The 21,574-nt window shown below is 39.6% G+C and overlaps 1 protein-coding gene across 6 annotated transcripts in view; it reads left to right on the plus strand.

Annotated features, from left to right (window-relative positions):
• The window catches only part of LOC105828969 (innexin shaking-B), a 28,766-nt gene that overhangs the window by 3,276 nt on the left and 3,916 nt on the right, over positions 1-21,574 (plus strand). For 4 of the 6 annotated variants that reach the window (XM_036283401.1, XM_036283402.1, XM_036283403.1 and 1 more), the window contains exons 1-4: positions 11,457-14,330; positions 18,565-18,784; positions 20,077-20,366; positions 21,015-21,268. In XM_036283401.1, coding sequence (XP_036139294.1) covers positions 13,932-14,330; positions 18,565-18,784; positions 20,077-20,366; positions 21,015-21,263 — 1,158 coding nt within the window. In that variant the 5' untranslated portion in view covers positions 11,457-13,931 and the 3' untranslated portion in view covers positions 21,264-21,268. Of the gene's footprint in view, positions 1-7,567; positions 9,062-11,456; positions 14,331-18,564; positions 18,785-20,076; positions 20,367-21,014; positions 21,269-21,574 lie in introns of those variants that run through there. The other 2 variants (XM_036283404.1, XM_036283405.1) reach the window with 2 other exon arrangements.

Genomic DNA, 21,574 nt, shown 5'->3' on the forward strand with positions numbered 1-21,574 from the left:
AAGAAAATTAAATTATACGTATATGAGCAAGATTATAATTTCTCCTCATATATGAAACAATGATTAAATATAGAATATATTTGATTCTAATGTTTGATATTGTTTTCCATATGTATCTTGTTTTCGTTATTTGAAAGAACTAAACAGCAAAGAATAATAATAAAACGAGGATCAGGTAATCTTGGATAATTTTGGGAAACGTCACGAGAAAGTCGTATATATGACTATAAGTTATTTTAAAAAATTAACGCAACGTGAAATATAAAACTCCAATAATAATAATAATCCAAATAATATCGCCAACTGCTGTGAGGCTTTATTTCTTCAGTAAACTCATCAATATCAGTAAATGTATGCATAACTCATAACAGTATTGACATGAGGCGTTTATAATCTAGATGACATGTGAATACATAAATGAATCTTATCCCTAATGCCAAGAGATATTTTTAAAAAATTTGACTTTAAAGAAACAATAAATCAATTTACTGTACTTAAAACCTCAAAAAATTGAAAAAAATTTATTGTATTACATTTTACTTTAATTCAGTTATTTTATAAATTATATTTGCAAAAATGTGCTTGCAAAAATTTGCAAGTGCGTACCTTTTCATTCGATATTTAGATAACAAGACTAGATGTGAAAATATAAAATATGTGTCCACGTGATTATTATCAATTTTAAGAAAAATTATTTTACATAACAAAATTTCGGGTGCTATACATTTTTATTATTCCTTTATTATCCGATTTTATAATTTGTTTTTATGTTTTCTGCATTAATGTTAAAATTTCCGAGGAGTAAAGCGGAATTTACAATGCAATTCCGTCGCAGTTTTAAAACCGCAGTTGTGAGTTGAATCGTGTCACGACTTCCACATCTTTCAGTCAACCGTCACACTTAGTGAATCAAATCCATTTTTAATCCACGACTCTCGTGCAATTATCGAATTTCTTTGTTTTGCCTTCGTGCTATTTTGTTGCTACGCACAATATACTTACGACGTTTTCTTATCCAGGCTTCTTTGATTGGCCCGTCGCAATGGTATATTATGATCATAGTCGGTGCAATTGAAATTGAAGCGTCTCAAGCGACTGCAGCTATGACTATTCTGCGGCCGGAAACGTATCGCTTTCGCGACTTTAAAACGCAACTGAATGAGTCTGCGACAGTACTGTAGACCCCGTATAAGAATAGGTTGCCATACGAATGATGAGACAAGGAACAATAACGAGTTCACCGCGATCCTTCACCGCGTACGGACGTCTCTTCGAGCTTTTTCAGTTCGAACCTCCCGTTACTTCTTGCCCTCTCGCTTATTATCGCTCGTTGAATTGCATTCAAATTAAAGTGCGTACACGGTTCTCGCAATCGGCCGTGGGTGAAACAATTTCTACAATTCCAATTTGTTTCGTTTAACAAAACTTTCGTTCGCTGCCTCGTCATGTTTTTCTTAACAATATCACACGACGAATACACTGACAGAAAAAGATACTTGATTCAAATAAATAGTTAAATAACATTAATAACATATAGTTTAAATTAATATTAATTACATATTTTATAAACAAATTAATAATATTTATTTCAAATAACATTTTCTAAATTATGGAAATTTAAATATTACTTATTTGAAATAAATATTATTTACTTGCTGTAAAATTTGTTATCAGTGCTATTCAAATAGCTATTTATCTGAATCAAGTGTCCTTTTTTGTCAGTGATATTAAATAGGAAAATTGCGCCAATGAGACGAGGTAGCGCTCGAAAGAAATATAGATACATTGGAAATGAGACACGCGGCTCTCATCAACCTTTCTCCACTTTGATACGTTGAATCCTCGCCATTGTACCAAATTAACCGGCTGTAAATGTGTCGGTGAGTTCCACTCGTCGTCGCAGGTATCACGATTTTCGCGCGCGATTAACCGGACACCGGCGACGTTGCGGTGCCCCGATCTGATCCTAATCGAATAACAACCACGGCGCTTTATTTAAACCGCGCCGCGTTTACTACAAGCGTCGGCGCTAATTCACTAAATCTCCGCGGTTACGAGACCGAGCGTGAACGTTCTCTATATCGGTCTCCTCGCGATTGTCTGAGAGTATCACCTATTAACGGTGATGTATCACTTCCGTTGCCCTCTTCGCGCGTTCCTTCATTAGTAAATATCCGAAGTGCCGTTACGCGTTAACGTTGTGTAATCGTTAGAACGCGAGTTATACAGCTCGAGTAGTGAGAATTTTCAAGTACCCCTGGAGTACCGCCGGGATCGTACATTAAGCTCGTATTTTTGTACGTGCGGAGAACACGCCGAACTAATTTAGCTATTCAGGCTACACGTGTATCTCCGCCACAAGAAAGGGGCCATTATAAGACGCCGTGATTGCATTCTGCGCAACACGCACGTACAAAACTTTGCGCAACTCTCCTAATATCGGTTAGATCAACCGATTAACGTAATATTTAAAAAAAAACTTCCTTATTGTTTGCCAGTGACGATTGACAAAAATTAAGCTTTTTTTTTTCAAGTCGACGAAATTGACGAAATTGATTATTGGTTTATAAAACGAATTTTTTTACCCACTTCTCACCAGTGATATGTTTAATATTTTTGAAAAGTCTATTATTATTTTTATCAAGTTAATCATCAGAACGAGTTAAACCAAAATGTTTTTGACACGAAAGACATATTTCGAACTATGATATTGCTGGTACAAACTCATGTTTCTGCAACGATTATTTCAATCTTGTCTTTTTTTGTTTATTGTTACTTGAAAAAGGCCTCAAGTTGAAGTTGAAACGTTGTATCTATTTAAATTAATAATAAATTTATTAATTTAGTCGACTAGAAAAGAAACTTTTTCATTATTAAATTCTTGATTTTGAACTGTCATTACCTTGCAATCATTATTTAAATATCATTTTTTTTATGTTGTTTTGTACAAAAATTCACATTATGTGCGTGTGTGTGTGTGTATCTTCAAATAAAATTATTACACGTAATAACGCGTTAACAACACCGAGTTAGATTCGCTTCTCGTCGAATTGTATATTAGATTTTCCGCAAAGGCTTCTTTTGTCAGGAGCACCGCGGCGGATAAAGTCCAACGAGTGATGCCGGCAATCTGAAAGAAACTTTGTACGATTACCATCAGCGCTTTTCAAGGTATGCCTGCAATGGCATCTTAAAGGTATACGGCTAAAAAAGCCGGAATGGCATCGCCATAGTCCATACTTAATACCACGGTAAAGAACGCAGATGATAAACACCCCGAATGAGCTCGGAAGGGGACGAGAGGGAGGGGGAGGCGCATTAAGGCTCGATTTACACCGCGGGGATGATCGTGCCCGCGAATCCCATTCGCGATTCGATTGCAATCCGATTAAACGTTCCTCGGAAACATTTCGATGGGAAATGTCTAGCAGTTACGGTCAAAGTCGAGGTACGATCCCACGCGATAAACGATTCATTCGATTCACGCTGTACGAAACGATCACATTCCGCACCAAATATATTTCGACATGTCCATCGATAAAGGATATAATTCTTATGATACGGTCTCGCGTAACCAATAATTTTCTGAAAACTGCCCTCCGCTAATGGCGCGATATTGTATCGAGCGCCACGCAGTTTCGTATCATTGTCGCGCATCGTAAAGGGAAAATACGGCGACCATATTTTTTTAAAGAAAATTAAGGCTAAACCAGTTTGTGACTGTCAAAAGTCTGCGCGTTACGAAATTTTCTTCAATACCAAAATGAGATATTGATTTTCCGATAGTTTGAAACTCTGTATCGAGACAACAACTCCCTTGGTTTTTAAATTTGAAATAGATTCGAAATAATAAAAAAGAAAAGCAATTCTGCTAAATAATCTTAATTTAAAAAATTTGTCGGTTATTTTGTCGGTTTATTAGTGCAACATATAAACGCTAATTATTGTTGAAATAATGAATAACATTGAGTTAAAAAAAGAATAAATGAACCTAAAATACAGCTATCTCATCTGAAATAAAGGAATGTCTTTTACAACAAGAAACATGTGTGGTCGCCGCAGGGATGAGTCATCCCTAGCTCAAAGATACATCCAAAGCGCAGCTCAAATCTGAATTTTGGAACTGTCTAATTTTGAAATGGCGTTGGGAACGATCCCGAGATTCGGTGATGTGAATCCACCCTAAAAGTGATGGACGCGTGGAAAACGCGGGGAAGTCCGCGGCATACCTCTCTCTCTCTCTCTCTCTCTCTCTCTCTCTCTCTCTCTCTCGTTTCGTTTTGCCCTCAGGTATTTCCGAAGAGCGCTCACCCGCTCCGCTTGCCGCCGGACGGTTTCGCCCGTGGCGGCGAAGTGCAGTCGCATGCGTAAACGCTAAAATAGAATAGCGCGCACGTCAAACAGCATTACCGGCCTCCTAATTTCTTGCCTAGCCCGGCTCATTTTCGGCGGTACGAGAGCCGCGGCAAACCAGGCGCTCGCTGTAACTCGCGGCCGTGGGGGCGAAAGGGGGAGGGGGTAGCAGGTGGAGGAGGGAGGGAGCTGTATCAAAGCGGATGTGCCTTTGAAGTGGCCGGTGCGTTAATTGCCGCGGAGTTTTCGATCGTTTCGCTTACCCAAGCCCGCCGGCTCGTGGCATTAATGGGACTCGGGGGAGGGAGAGAGGAGAAAAAAATTATGAGAGAGAGAGAGAGAGAGACCCCATCTCGCGCGGCGGTTATAAATAAAGCGGGGGGCCCCCTCGAGCATTTCGCCGAGACTTCGCAATCCCCCTCGTGCTCGTTGTGTATCCGCCGGTACCACTTGTCTCACTTATCATCCGCGATATTCCCTATCGCTCAGCCGCATCTGGAAAAAGTTTCTCCCGACTGTACGCGTCCGCGTCGTATTTACGCCGCGCGTTTCGTTGCTCATCTCCGCGAGAAAGTCAAATAAGAAAGACGGGACTGCGGATATCCGCTTTGGCGTGGGGAGGGGAGGGCGACACTGTATTCAAGAATTAACTTTATCTGCGTTCAGCCATCGCCGTGCAGAGAGATTAGCAGGAAATTGATGGCTAATTGGCAAGACGGAGGGTTGCATAATTTATTTGATATCGGCTCTTATACGCGCGTCTATCTGACATCGCTGACTCAAAGTACGGGGGGATAATTATATATGTAAATTAAAATTATTTATTTATAAATTATAACGCTCTCCTATGCTGATTAATGAGAACGTGCTCTCGCGTATCGCGATAGTACAAATGGTTCATGCTTGGATTACCGTCGTTTACATATTTAATATTTTTGCGGATATTAATAGGCGTGCGCAAAGCGCTTATCTTGATTTTTCGTGGATTTTTCTTGGAAAGATTAATGTGTGGCGCCGCCGATGACACGCGAGAAGAACCACCAGGGATTAACAGGAATTTACGTTTGGCCTTAAAAAAAGAATTTCGCTAAAACGTGTCCACAACGCGTGTGGACGTGGTGTTTCTTTATGTTTCGAAGCGTTCGATAATTTTGGCACGTTTCTCATTTCCATTTCGAACGGCCCGCCCCGTTAAAACATCGACGCCCGCGGCTCGGCTCGTCCGCGCTGAAACAAGTGTAAAATGTTTTATTTTCCCAAAAACGTTTCAACTCTAAAATGGTTACGCCGAGAGCGCATCCTATCTTGGCACGGGCCCAACATAACACGACCTCACCGAGTCGAAGAAAACCCTTTATACTTTCGTAACATCGACAAAGAGGAACCGACGCAGCCGTTTCGCACATAACAGTATTTCTTCGCCGGGGGGGGGGGGGAATTACTTAAATTTTGCGAGTATACAACCCAATTCCCGAGTTTAGGATCCCTCGCGTTTGGTCGTCCCTCGGGGAATCCCTTCCATCATTTCGCGAATACACATGACTTCGTATCGGCGATACCCGTTTGCCTTGAGGGTAGTCGGTGACCGGGTCTTGGTACTTGATCTTGAAATCGTTCGGAAACAAATCGGAAATACCGCGAACTCAGCCGGACACATATGAGAATTTGTTCGCGAATTCGTCAGGCAGAATTAATCCGGCTTTTACGGTGAACGCGTAATCGGATCTTTTCCCTCGCGTGATCTAAATTGAATCGTTCTCCACGGAGCGTGAAGACGGAAGACGAATCGATCTTTTCTGACAGCTCAATTTCGAAAGCCTTACTTTTTTCCGAGAACAATAAATATTTGCTCGAAATTGTGTGCACAAAAGTCAAGGAAATTACAACAGCTTTTGCAAGAGAAAGGATTTAACAATAAACGTCAAACAAGAATTTCTTAACACTGACAAGTTTCTCTTTCTTAAAATAATACAAGTTCTTTTTATAATAATCAATTTAATTAGATTGTTTAATAAATATCTGCCATGTTTAAAAATGTGTATAAAAGATTAACCACTCAAGTGTAATTTTACGGAAAAAAAAGAATTGACGTTAGCAAAGATTTTTTTAACACTAAGAAATTTCGTTTTTTGACACACGTTTTCTTTATAATAAAACAGAAGAGTGTGCAACATTTTTATATATTTTAACAAATTTAATAATAAACGTTAACAAGTGATATTTCCAATACTGAGAAGTTTCCTCTTTAATAATACACGTTTTTTTTTTTGGAATAATAAATTTAATTGTTTTATTTAATTTTTGCTGGGTTTAAAAATATCCATAAAAGTCGAGAATACTGTCGATGTATTTTTACCTAATTTTTGTAAGAAAAAGGAATTAAGGGGATACTAAAATTGTCCTGTTTTACCGATAATTTCATTCACACAAATCAATTTCTCCACAAAAATAATGATATGTAAATATTTTGCGCCAATTAAGAATGAACACTACAAAATGAGAATATTAAGTTTTTTTTCTCTACGAAAATAATGATATGAAGAAATATCTGCGCCAATCTATAAAAATAAATGTTTATTCTTTGGCTGGGATTCATAGTTGGGTTCTTTCCTAATACCGAGCCTTTCCTTTTTATGGCATATACCCTTTTTATAACATATCAATGTAATTAGGTTTCTGGGCAGAAGTCGCGCATGAACGCGATGAGTCGCGAGCGGATATTTTCGTGCGCTTTCTCCGAAATTTTCCGAGACGCGTCAGTATTCGCTCTCTCCTCGCTTTATGAAAGAGGATGCACGTCCGAATTGGACGATGACCGGCTTTTCGATAAAAACTAATCATATCTCTGCGCTCCCTTTTCTTGACGTCTTCTCAAAAAAAAAAAGAAGAAAAGAAAAGGAAAGGAAAAGGAACGGCGAGGGATTTACGGTGACTTTATTGCGGCATGAAAACGTAAGACGGGAGACGAAACATGCGAAACTCCGCGCGAGAGCGAGAGGCGGGTCGTAAAGATTTTTCGCTCCTTCACGGACACTTTCCAAGAATACCGCGGTACAAATTTTAGTAACCCGCGAAGGACTCCTGCAAACATTTCAAAGCGTGCGATGCTTGCGCGCGCTTGGTGCCGGCCGCTTTTGTAATTTATTCGCGCGAACGACACGCCGGGCAGTCGTAAAGTGCGAGAATTCGAATGAACGAAAACTCTCCTTTTTAGAATCGCCCCGAGGGAGACCGTGAGAGATAAGGTATTTTGAGAGCTCGCGCCTCTCGCGCCCTGGCCTGGCCTCCTCGAATCGAAAGCCGCTCTTTGCGCGCGGAGAGATGCGCGAGATCGACGAAACTGCGCGTGTGACCGCTGCTCACCGTGACCACTCGAATATTTGTGCACACGAACAGCCAAGATTAGAGGTTACGAGACGAACGTGATAAATAAGAACGCGAGGAGAATGCGCGGGAGGACTGTTGGTCGTAGGTGTGCAACGGATTATTCGCCCCGTCGGGGCGCCGATCGCAGCCGCGACCCGGCGGCCGAGGGATCGTTCCTCGTGCGGCAAACTTTTCCGCAAGAAAATTCGCTCATCCGTGGAATATAAGGTGAAGTAAATGGGAAGAAGGAGAAGAGCGCACGGAGAAAGAGACGACGACAACGACGACGACGATTGCAGCACGTTTCTTCGCGGGGGGAAAATGTGAGACTGACGTTGTTCGGAAGAATCGAATGCCAAAGATAAACGATAGTCGTTACTTAAGAAGACAGTATTTTTGTAGCAGTAAGGATAAGATTTAAAGTAAAGCCATAGGAAGATAAGTATTTCATACAGATCGACCAAAGATACATATGTAGATCCACCAAAGATGCCTGAATGATCATTAAAAAGCGATACATATATATATATATATATATATATATATATATATTCTTTTCAATGATCAAAAGCAGATATTTTCTTACAAACTGAAGAGGGACCGCAAAGATAATAATAACTGAAGAAAACGAAATAACAAAGTGAACCTCTAGATCTCTTCTCGTGACAACTGCGTTGTAAAGTACATAAAAACACACGCACACGCGGTTAACACTTTCTTTTCTTAACAAGATCCATGTACGTTTTCGGGATTTTCGCTTCGCGTTGTGGACCGTGCTCGAGAGTGAAAAAGTGGACGAGAAGCGGAGCCTCGACGCGACTGAAAAGCGACGACGACGACGATCTTGGAATCGGGAACGGGTGTAGAAGTACAACCGAGCGACGTGGAAGGACGCGGAGTCCTGCCTTATCCCGGGGAACCGCCGTGGTCGTCCGGCGTAGCCTCTGATCTCTTATTCTGGTATCGTTCTGGTACCAAGATGCTGGACATATTTCGCGGTCTGAAGAGTCTCATAAAAATCTCGCACATCCACATCGACAGCGCCGTATTCCGCTTGCATTACAGCCTGACTGTGATCCTGCTGATTGCGTTCTCCCTGATCGTCACAACCCGCCAATACGTCGGCAACCCCATCGACTGTATACACAGCAAGGACCTGCCCGAGGACGTCCTGAACACTTACTGCTGGATACACAGCACCTACACGATTACCGCGGCGTACCGGAAGAGAGAGGGCCTGGAAGTGCCCTTTCCCGGCGTCGACAATTCCAAATCGTATCCCGAATCCGAGCGGAAGGAGTACAGATACTACCAGTGGGTCTGCTTCATGCTGTTCCTGCAGGTAATCGATCGGTTATTGGTGTGTGTGTCGTTTTTCTTTCTTTTTTGTGCGACCTTAACCGCTCGCATTCGACGACTTTGGCGTTAATTACGAAAGAATTCAGACATCTTGATTTGATTTAGCAGAGTGGAAATTCAAGCGCAAATTACACACACAAAAAAAAATAGATGTATGCATGTATAATATAATGTCCACATGCGCAAATGGATGTAAATGCATATAAAATTAACAAGTTAGATTTCGAATTGCTGAATAATAATATTAACAGAGAAAGTCTCGAATAATAATAATAATAATATTAACAAGCACGATTGTGCCAGTAATTATGATGTAAGTGGAAAATCTAAAAGAAAGGAATTTATCCTATATCTCGTGTTGCATTTTAATCTCCATATTAGGTACGGAATAAATTCGTTCTTTTCTTTTTCTAAATAAATTCGTAAACCACTTTCGTAATTACCGGCACAATTTTGGGTGATTGCGTAATAATAATAACAAGGTCCCGAAACTGTATGAAGTGCGGCTAATGTGATGTATGTAGACGCGCGCGGCCGTTTTGCAAGTGCGGATATCAAAACATTCGCCCGCACGCAAAATTGGCGCGCGCACGGGCCATATGTATAATTCGGAAATCCCATCAAAATTTATTACGCGTCTATTTAACGCCAAATGTAATAGCCCGATCCTAACTCACGTCGCCTTTCGCGCGCCGTCCGCCGATTAGACGGCAAGTGAACGCATCAAGCACCCGGGCGCGAGGTTCGAATGTGCGGTTTGCGTACGGGCCATAAAACCGGTATACCGGTGCTTTTAGCGCTGCACTCATAGCCGCGTTACTCATCCATCAATCCTTCCGCTGCGAAGCGACGCGCACGTTAAATTATCACTCGCGAAGGCTTACCCCAGTATATCTAGTCCATTGCCAAGAGAGAAACCTTAAGTATAACAACGCTAAATCAAAGTTCGTCGGGGTTGAGGGTTGCGGTCGCCTCGTGCGCCTCGATCAAAGACGATTACGATCGAAGACGCTCGGACGCGCGATCTTTGTGCCCTTTCGGCCTCAAATGTTAAACCGTGCCACGTATATACAGGGGGGTTGCGCAATTGCCGTCGTACACGTTACACAACGCCATACATTATAAATTGTATGATTTACGTAACTTGGAAACGCGCGTGTATACGTGAGTTTTGGCGCGGTGGATTGATGTCGAATACGCAAATCATTTGAAGGAGACGTATGCGCTGTCGCGCGCGAATAAAGCGGAACGCATTTTTTTTAAACGCGGACACTTACCGTCCGCCTATCGCGGCTGATTTTTATTATTTCGAGCAAAGCGTGAAAGAAAGCGTTTCGGGAGATCGTTACGTAGGAAGTTTGGGTGTAACGGGTTAATGGCGCGGCGCGGACACCTGAAATAGCGATCCGTAGTATTTTCCTTGTGTGCTCTCTCGCGCGTTTCTTTCATGCTACTCGCATTGATGTCTCAAAATAAACTCAGTCGACGACAGCCTATCCCCCTACGAAGGTTCTCTTTCTATTTCCTCGTCTCCCTTCGCCGTGTGTTTTTTCGCCGGGCGTCTTAAAGCAAACTATACAGTTTACAACGAGTAGTCGCCGCTTTTTCTTCTTTTTCTTTCTTCTCGCTGATGTATTCCCTTTCGCCGATACATCTCCTCACATTTCTATAATTAACGTTGAGCTAATTTCGCCGTTTATCGAATAATGAAGTCCTGGGTGTGTATTCCGTCTGCCCTTTGTCGTCTAATGCGTAAACTGTGTTACTTTAATCTGCTTCAGCAATTGATTCCTGTTTATTAAACACTGAGAAAAAGAGTTTGCTAATAATAATCAAACTTTGATGAAATGATTTCAATTAATTTGATTATAATATTACCAAATATTTAGTAATATTGATTAATTATATCAATGTTAACCGATCAGTTACTAATGATCTCCAAACACAGTAAATATTATTAAATATCTGATTTTATATCACAGTTGAGTAAGTTAACATATTTTTCACCTAAATTAAGTTAAATGGCTTATAAAATTAATTTAGTTATGTTAAAAGTTACGTAAACATAAAACTCAATTAAAAGTTATGTTAAGATTAAATTAAGATTAACTCAATTTAAATTGTAAAAGTTTATTTTAAAATTATTATTTAGATTAAATTAGAAAGTCAATTTATTAAGGTTAAATTATTAAAACAATTACAATATAGATCATCAAATATTTGATATTTAATATTAATTTAATATTTTACTTATAAGTTAAGTTTATACGAAATAACAAAGAAATATTGTTCTTTATGTAAGAATGTATTTATCATTTTTTCTTTTGCACATATAAATTTTTAACTTATGAAAAAAGTCAATAAGTTATAGTTTATATATTTTAAAAATTACGAATTAAAGTCAAAAATTAATTAAACAAAAATAAACTAAATTTAGTTTAAAAAGTTATTAATTTTCAACTTTATTTTTTAACTAGTCGTCACCCAACCCTAGATTGTATTAACTAAATATTTAATTGAAACTATTTCATCAAACCTCGAAGAAAAAAAATTCTCTTAAATCGAAAATTATAAAAAGTATTAAAAATATCAGAAGAAATAAATTACACGGAGGAAAGTCTTTCTGATGAAACGCTGGGGAAGAAGATTAAAAGGATCAATGTTCTTTTCAGTTTCTCTGGTTAGAATCGCATTAATGACTGCAAGATTACTTGAAATCTTGCGGGTGAAGGAGCTAACGAAGAGAAGGTCGTTTAATGAGTGTCTCATCGGCGGATCAATCTCGATTCTTAATCCGAATACGAATTATCTCATCTCGATTTCGTCGTCTCTTTATCCCTCTTCACTTTTTTTTTGGTGCTCGTGGCGGATTAAGGGGGTGACGACAAATACGGCTTCGTAAGTGTTCATTTCTATCCGAACGGAATGTTCCTTCGCACGTGGTAATGGCACGGTTAATTTCGTTGCCTGGAATACGAGTGTGCGCTGCACTCGTAACACGGTCGATTAAGCGTATTTTCGACGATGGAGATCGTCGAATCGCCTTTTGTTCCGGTCCGTGTAATACAATTGAGAAGGACGATATTATTACGTTACAGGGGAAAGCTCCGTTGCTCTTACTTACGATAACCGTCACGTCATGTAACGTAAAACAAGAAAAAAGAATTTTAAAGAACAAATTATCGTTAATTATTACGGGGATAATTTTTCCCTGGCCTCGGACAAAAAATAGATTTGATACGTTATCGAATACGCGAATCGACGCGCGCGTAGAGCTTGATTTAAATATCCTCTGTATTATAAACGTTTACGCGCCGCGGTGTAACATCAATCGATGTACTATATGTTCATAGTCAGTCAAAGAGCATCGAGAGTTCCTTCCGTCTTAATTTTGACCTTCGAGAGCGTCATCGGCGTAATATATACCGATGACGTATATCGAGCTACATTAATATTCATAATTCTGTCATAGATGATTTCGGATGATGCGCGGGATTTGTTGTAATAACAGACCTCACTGGCTCGTTTCAAACCTCGCAAATAAAAGTCGGGGGGGGGGAGGGGCACTCTGTTGCTTTTATATCGAAAAATCCAATAAATAGTTTCGGTGAAACTATTTATACATTGTATCGGACAGTGTGTGCGACGCTACATCAGACTGCGGATAATATACTTTGATGTTTCGTCGATCAGCCTTTGGCTGATCATGCTCTGACCCAGGCGCTTGCAAGATAATACAAGTTATGTGTTTAGCATCGAGGTCAAGGGATACCTCTCAAGTCCGGTCAGTCTTCTGACAGCTTGTATCCGAGACTCACGTGCGTGTTTCTTCTCCATTTATCGTCTTTAATTTTTCCTTCGCGCAACCGTTTCTCCGCGTTCTGTCGAAATTTCTAATTAAATTCCACCGCAGAATAAAATGGGAGTACGCGTCAATGTATCAACGACAATGATGAAAACTAAGAAGAAAGTGTGCAAAAAGACGAATGTGTGGGAAATACAAAGTAATCTTTTGTTAAAAATCTTTTAATGAAATATAAATAATGACATAGTTTTCGTAATCTTGTTTAGTGTTTATGGAACAACAATACTTTGCAATTTATTACGTGCCAGGAATTTCAAGTACAAAATGTAGAAAACGTAGCGAAAGTAATTGTAACCTTTATCGTTTATATTCACAAAGAGGGGAGAAAATCGATATTTCCACCTGCAAGGAAGTTAAAGTTCGAAGGGAGATATTGTATTCCAAATATGGCAGACAAAAATGTAAGGGACGAGAGGGCTGAAGTGGGAAGGATAAGCAAAGGGAGAAAAGCAAATCAAAAGGGAGGCCAGAAAAGCAAACAGTGCCGTTTGATTTTTACGACGGTTTATGTGGCCACAAAATTCATACAGACGTACACTTCGCCTGCGGCCTGATCTCAAGATTCATAAAGGACACGAAGAGAATCACGCGGGTGGTCCATGATTCCTATGATTGTAATTGCGCTCTTACGATTTATTCGTTATCTATTTTCAGCAATTTTAACTGAAGCAACAATCGCAATCTTGCTTCTCTTACGATAAAACAAAAAAGTTCCAATCCGACGAGTAAAATTAAAATTTACATCGTTAAAAAATAAAATTACACTTTTTTACACGGCATTGCCCCTTTTTGCTCGGCTTAATACCCCGAGGTATTCAAGGAGGCGCGCAGGAAAGTACTGGTTTAAACGTCGCGCCCATTGCAGTTCGTTGAAAGGACCTCCAGTAGGCTTAAGACCGCTTCGTGCAAAAAATAAAGAACCGACGAGGAGGACGAAGGGACACGGAAGCGTCGCGATCGAGGGGGATTGCGACTGGCGCCGCTTAACATGCCGCTGATGCTCAAAATGATCGATCTGTTCGGCTCGATCCGATCGCTCTTCAAGGTGCACAGGGTCGCCGAGGACTCGATGATATTTCGGTTGCATTATCGCGCCACGGTGGCGGTGCTGCTGGCCGGCTGCCTCACCCTCGCCTGCAAAAGCATCTCCGGCTCTCCGATACACTGCGAAGCCACCACGGCCGTGGACAAGGCCGTGCTGGAGACCTTCTGCTGGCTTCACACCACGTACAGCATGGTGCGCGCGTTCAACATGAGCATCGGCCAGGCGGTGCCCTACCCCGGGGTGTCAAACACCAAGGGCGAGGGGGGACACGGCCACGCACCCCACCCGTTGGTCAAGCAGCACAAATACTACCAGTGGGTTATCTTCTTCTTGCTACTGCAAGTAAGAAGCGACGGTATCTTCTCGCCTCTCGCTCCCGCGAAGAATGCTCTTTTTCGTCACTCCCTCCTATCCTTCATTTCATTACCTCTTTCTTTATTGTTTTTATATTTTATAATCTAATTTTATTCTTTTTATTAAATTTTATTTAATTATTATGTTTACTATATATTTTATTTTGTAATTATATATTCGCCTCTGTGATAAATGCGATCAATGACTGGATTAAAAAAATATTGGAATATTTCCATAATAAATTATAAATTTTATTTATTTTTATGCGTGGAATGTTATTCTTGGCTTTAAATGTGGATTAAAATTGTGCTTTTTTGTTTAGTTTTAATTTTATATACGTGAAAAAGCCGAAAGTCATTTGAATAACGAAACATGCTTATATCTAAATTAAGATAGTACAGAAATTGCAGGTCCTGAATCAATATCGATGAGCAAGTATATATACGACCGGCAAACGCGTGTATTCGTTTATCCGTGATTGATAATCCTTGTTCATAACGTCAATACATAAATACAGGTTACAGATAGTTCTGCCTTTAAAATGCATATGTACCTTCGATGCTATCTTTGATCGTACCTCCGCCTTCCATACCTTAAGCATTACTCGTCTCCGCGCACATACAATATCGTTCTTTTTTCTCGAGTCACTATTCTCTATTTATACGCCCGATGTTCCTACAATTCTCTCGCTCGCTTTGATTAATCGCGCATCCGCCTTTTATTTTGCAATTGGTTGCTGTATAGCCGAATGCGTTTTCTAGACAACGTTTGACACAAAACATCTATAACGTCGTACATCCCTAATAAATTGACCAAACGTACCACTAGTGTGATTAACGTTTAATATAATTGAAAATGCGACGTAGGCAACGTGCTTTTAGTTCCACGAAGATTTTATCTCTCAAATTAATAATGCTTCGAAAAATTCTTATTTACGGGGCGATAAATTATAAATTATAAAATAAATGTGAAGAAAAAAAATATTTTACAGCTTTCTTCACAAATGAGTAATTTTTAATAATAGTTGGACAAACAATATAATTAGACTTCGGATTATATGCAAATTGCATATTCGTTGTTTTTTGCGTATTCTATTAGAGCATTAATAATGTGCACAAATTATGTTTTTAACTAATTAACATTAATTAATTAAAAACATTATAATTTGTTCACATTATTAATGCTGTAATAGAATATGCAAAAAATAACAAATATGCAATTTGCATATAATCCGAAGTCTAGCATATAATTATGTATTTCAATAACAACATAATTTCAAATTTATTTAAATAAGTTTTTCTGAGAATTCATATATTTTGATATTTAATATATTTTACGTGTGAAGAGTTAATTAAATATATAAATAAAAATATTAATATTCAATATTTATATTTAATAGCTCTTTAAAATAAATTACCTTTTATGTTGCGCTTATTTTTACACGCATCAAAAATAGCAAGAAATACCCACACTTCTTTGTTCGCTCTTCATTCTTCTTCGTCTTCCTTTTCTCAAAGCTCTTTCGCCTTGTTTAGCTAAATTTATTCGGGGCTAACGTGACACATAGATGCTACGGCCGGGAACCATGACAAAACATGTGCACGGTTTCTTTTCAAACATGTATTATTAATACACACACGCACACACGCACACACACACACACACACACACACACCTATATAAACTTTTTTGATCTATTATGTAAAAGCATTTCTGTTTGATTAAAATCTATTTCATAGGTTCTCTCAATTTTGTCTCATTGCATCATCTAATTCCGTCTAATTTTGAATTGCAGCTGCACAGACTTCCAACAATTGGCGGTTTTGAGAAAGATATTTTTATAATGATCTCTCTTCATCCCTCTACAAGATGCTTCATTAAAAAATAAAAATCTAATTTAGATAAAAAACATATCTAGAATACATTCTCAAGTTCAGGTTTAAATTGCAGGCTTCTGTGTAATATAAGAGCATTGTATGATTGATTAAGGGTCTGCGAAGTGTATAATTAATTACGACCTTATTTTGTATAACGAGTAAATAGTAAATGCATAATCATCGATGTTCTCGAGCTTATTTGCATATCGAAAGGAATTTATGCAAATCTACAAATTTGAAAAGGGAGATATAAATGTCCTTTCAGCGCAGGGCAGCAAATGTGGTTGGCAAGGGAAGAGAGAAAAAGAGAGAGAGACACACACGCAGATCTATTTTCGGTCACGCATTTTCCTTTTCTCTTTAGAACGCAGCCGTTCTCCCGCGATAACGCTAAAAGCTGCGAATCGTACAATCGGTCTGACATGCGCGTTTATTTTACGTTTCTTCGTAATCTCGTCAAGAGCGAGGTCGGACCACCCATTATGAACAATCCTTTCGTTAATACGCGTAAATCATACGTTAATTTACACTGCCATTTTTCATTGCCGTGACTTTTTTTCGATTTAAATAAATAGTTACATAGGTTTACGTTATTAAAATATTTTTTTTATAAGCTCAATATTTTAAAAAATTTAAAAGCTACCGGATAAAAAAATCCTAAATAGAATGCAGCCCATACGTGATTTCACTGCGAAGATTTCACTGGGCTGTACTTTTAATAGAGATTTTATCCGGAGCATAAAATTTGCGCAGTATTACGGGATTATTACTGTGTAGAGTGTAGAGGACGCCTATATTCTCCGCGGCAAGATTTTACCGTCATTTGGCACATTTGTCGCCAAGCCAAAATAATAGGTCGTTTCTGCACTTCTCAGAAAACAATGTGACTCGTCGGATAAAAGCGTACATTTCGGGGGGGGGGGGGGGAGGGAAAACCCATTAAAGTTCCGACGCACGTCTTAAGCACGTACTTTCATTAACAATCACCCGGGCCTTCCGTAAATTGCAATTTAGCTCGAATTTTCTGAACGCTCGCCAACACGTTGTAAAGGGGGGTAACGCGCGACGAGCGTACCGTATCTATATTCGATCGCGTACTACGGCAAGCACGACCCGAGGCCCCTGGCGATAAGCCAGAAAGCTTTATATACCGTGAGAAAGGGTTTACTCCCACATCGCGGTCTCGATAAGTGCATTGACATCGCTTCGGAAATTCTAATGTGGGAAGTCAAATTGCCTCGATTCAATTAGCTCGGATTATCCGGTGCCCCGGGCGTGACTACTAACACCTGTCACGTGCTCTAAGATATGTATCGGTTAAAAATATTACAGGAAGTTAATAAAATATTAAGATAAAGATCGCGAGATAAAACTTGTCGATAAACTCGACTTGTATCTTCCGACAGCCTGAATATATTGCGAGTGATATGTGTCGAGGTGTGCGTTGTTAATTTGCGAGCGTATTCTGAAAGTGGGAGTAACGTTTAGACTGTTAAAAAGGTTTCGGTGAAATAACGTAACTGGTGAGTTAGCTGACTAGTAATTTCAATTTTGTTAATTCGCAATTTTACATTTGGAGGCTGCGTGTACGTAAATCGAATGGAGAACGGGAAAACAGAGAGAATAAGGAACGTTTCATACCCTCTAAATCTCGGAGTCAATGTATTATTCACATTGAAAGACTGTGAACAGTGCTGGTTCCAGTGCTATATTTATAATTATGTCGATCAGTGATATATGCACTGTCAGTGATAATACATTAGATTTTGGCCAGCGGGAGCACCCGCGCCTCCCGCTCTCGATCGAAAAATCGCAGTGAATAATCACCGATGATCACAGATATCAAAATAGCGCCGGTATAATCGGTAAGCTTTCACCGAATCAGATTTAGAATATGTTTTCCTTGCTCGACGATCTCTTGTTTCCCTAATCCATTTATCGCGCGACCCCTTACTTGTTGCGAGTAGTGGCCGCAGCAATGCAATTTTCGTGCAACACACAGACGCCCAATCGTGATAAACAGCAACGATACGAAACAATTAAGTTGCGCGAGGTATTTGCGGCCCGGCGGCTTTTTACGCCGAAAGCTCGTAAAATAGGGTTCCGTTCGCATATACGTGCGAGCGGCCCGTGTTGCGGTCCGCATTGTTTTAATCGGTTCTTATCGAGCGCGAAGAGCAATAACGATAACTCCTTTCGCGTGCTATTCCGCGATCGGTTACGCGCTAGCACCTACACGTAAGTAGATCCGCCTCTCTCATAGAACTCACCCCCCTCCCCCGTAATATATCAGCGATTCGGCCCGATTCGTCGATATTTATTCACTCTCGGCACTTTGCTCGCAGGCGATCCTCTTCTACACCCCGCGCTGGCTCTGGAAGGGCTGGGAGGGTGGCAAGATTCATGCCCTTATGATGGATCTCGACATCGGGCTCTGCTCCGAGGTGGAGAAGAAGCAAAAGAAGAAAATGCTGCTGGACTACCTCTGGGAGAACCTTCGCTTTCACAACTGGTGGGCTTACAGGTACTACCTATGCGAGGTCCTCGCGCTGGTGAATGTGATCGGTGAGTAGCCTGCGCTTCTCCTCCTTTTTCTTTTCTCCTTCGGTCGAGTCCTCCGTCAATGTTTGAGCTTCTCGCTCAACAAAACGCACGTCCTCCTCGTGATGCCGTAACACGAACGAATTCCGGAATTCGCGGACCCGTTAGGCAGCGAGCGCCACCGCCTATCTTCCGTTTACGATCGATAAACATAAACCAGTTATGTGCTTAAGAATGGTATTTAAAGCGTTTCCCTTTCGCTGCTGAAGACGCGTATGTTCGCGTAGATCAGATTAAGAGAATTGGAACTAGGAACAAATCGACGACTTCTTGCCATGATTTTATGTTGTTACATGTTGACTAATGTATTTAAAAAATATATGTATTCTACATATAGATTTCTTGTTTCACTGATAATTAAAAAAAAAAAGCAAATAAAGGCGGTCTAGTTAAATATTCAAATATTCTACTATTCAAATTATAAAACTCATACATAAAATTTTTGAAGCGTCAAGAAATATTTCTTTCTTTCAATTCTGACTTCTGTGTACTTCAATCTCTAAATCTGTGCAAATGATTATATTATAGACGTCAAAGAATTTGTGTGAAATATTTTAATTATTTGACTCACCGCTTGTACAGCCTTCCATTTTCTTGACACGAACAGAGCTAATCTAGAGATAGAGTTTGTGGAATTCTATCGTCTTTGATATGCCCGTGTTAATTTTACAAACGCGTTGCAAGAAAAAGGAAGGCCGTATAATGAGCGTTGAATGAATGAATGATTCACGGTAAAAGTTGGCAGCGATACAGCTGGCCAACCAACTTGCGAACTACCAGATTTGCCACGAGATAGCTCGTCAATTTTATCTGATGTCTATTGCGTTACAATTACAGTGCGATATGACTATCAAAATAAATGTGTATAAAACCATAACCACGTACGATTCAATCAACTGCGCTACGAAAATATACATACATATTGTACAATTTTGTCGAATGTGAACTTACAATATCATATCCAATATTTGAAGACAAAATCGTTCTAAAACAATTAGATATTTTATTTTTACTTTATTTGTTAACATAATTAATAACACATTGAATATATTTAATAATGTTAAAGTGATTTTTTGTCAATTTTCTTTATTATTGCATAGAAATATTTTTAAAAAGAGATTCTTTAATTATATGTAATTAAATTGAGCCTTCAATTGATTAGTCTGTATGTATGACAGTTTTATATAAACCACTGTCGAAATTTCTTTGAGACAAAAAATAAGAAATTGTAAAGCAACGAGCACACATTGTCGCAGGTCAGATGTTTCTGATGGATCGCTTCTTCGACGGCGCCTTCTTGACCTTTGGCATCGACGTACTCAGGTTTCTCGAGTCCGATCAAGAAGACCGTGTGGACCCAATGATTTACATCTTTCCACGTATGACCAAATGCACCTTCTACAAGTACGGCGTCAGCGGAGAGGTCGAGAGACATGACGCCGTCTGTATACTGCCTTTGAACGTCGTGAACGAGAAGATCTATGTCTTTCTATGGTTCTGGTTCCTTTTCCTCGGCGTGCTCAGTTTCTTTACGGTTTTATATAGGGTCGGTAATCCTGGCAGAAAATACTCTTTGTATTCTATATTTTACAAATAACATCTAGGAAAATACAATTTTTCACCGCAATTGGCATTTTTTACTTAACTATAAACTTCTCGATTTTTAAGATGTTTGTATCTATGCAATATGGTCGTGTACCCAGTGCGACTCACCCTCCATTTCCAAATAGTTACACAATGAATTTCACAGATAACGCTAATATATCGCTCAGGAAGTCGATACGATATTATTTATGCCAGTTAACTGGTCAATATCTGCTTTCTATGGCTTGTAATCGCATTTTATTCAAATTGTACTCTTCTATATCTAAAATTCAAGAAGTTTTTGCTTTGTATAATTATTATGTAACATAATTATAAATATTTATATAGCTCTTTGTTTATATGTTATTCAACGCTACATATACTTTACATTTTTATAATTTATGTTTATAATTGAAGAAAAATAGCTCTTTGTATAGTGAAACCATTATGATCAGAAACACTATCAGAAACCAAATAAGAAATCATTATTTTTTCTACCGTTCGCTGCATTCCAATGTTTAAGAATGGGTTTCAAAATAATTCACCGAAGCTAAAATTTATTATTTAAAATATGTTCGTACATAATAATAACTTCTCGCTTGTCTCGCAGATCCTAATAATATTTTCGCCACGCACGAGGGTCTACCTGTTGCGAATGAGGTTTCGTTTGGTACGGAGGGACGCCGTGGAGACTATAGTGCGGCGGAGCAAGGTCGGCGATTGGTTTCTACTCTACATGCTGGGCGAGAATTTGGACACCGTGATATACAGAGACGTGATGCACGAATTGGCGAACAAGCTCGCCACGAGGCATCATCACGGCGTACCGGGAGTGAAGGGCGAGCTTCAAGAAGCCTGATCGAGGTGAGCGCGTCTCCCCCCTTGTTCTCGTTCGCGCTCGCGTAGGTGTCCGTCGAATAACTTGCTCTTTATGACACTGGCATTCAGAAACATATTGAATTCTTGAGGGATCGTCGGCGTACATCCGCCGTTCGCCTACGTGATATACTTATACGCGCACGGGAGAGCACGCTCGTAGCATCGCCGTGTTGGGCGGATTTGCTTCTATCACCCGATATTACCTGAACCGTGATATTACAATGTAAACCGGTATCACGCTCGTAAAAATGTTAACTTTATTTCAAAAGTACAATACAAACGTATATTGCG

Source organism: Monomorium pharaonis, chromosome 2 (assembly GCF_013373865.1).
Source record: "Monomorium pharaonis isolate MP-MQ-018 chromosome 2, ASM1337386v2, whole genome shotgun sequence".
NCBI lineage: Eukaryota > Metazoa > Arthropoda > Insecta > Hymenoptera > Formicidae > Monomorium > Monomorium pharaonis.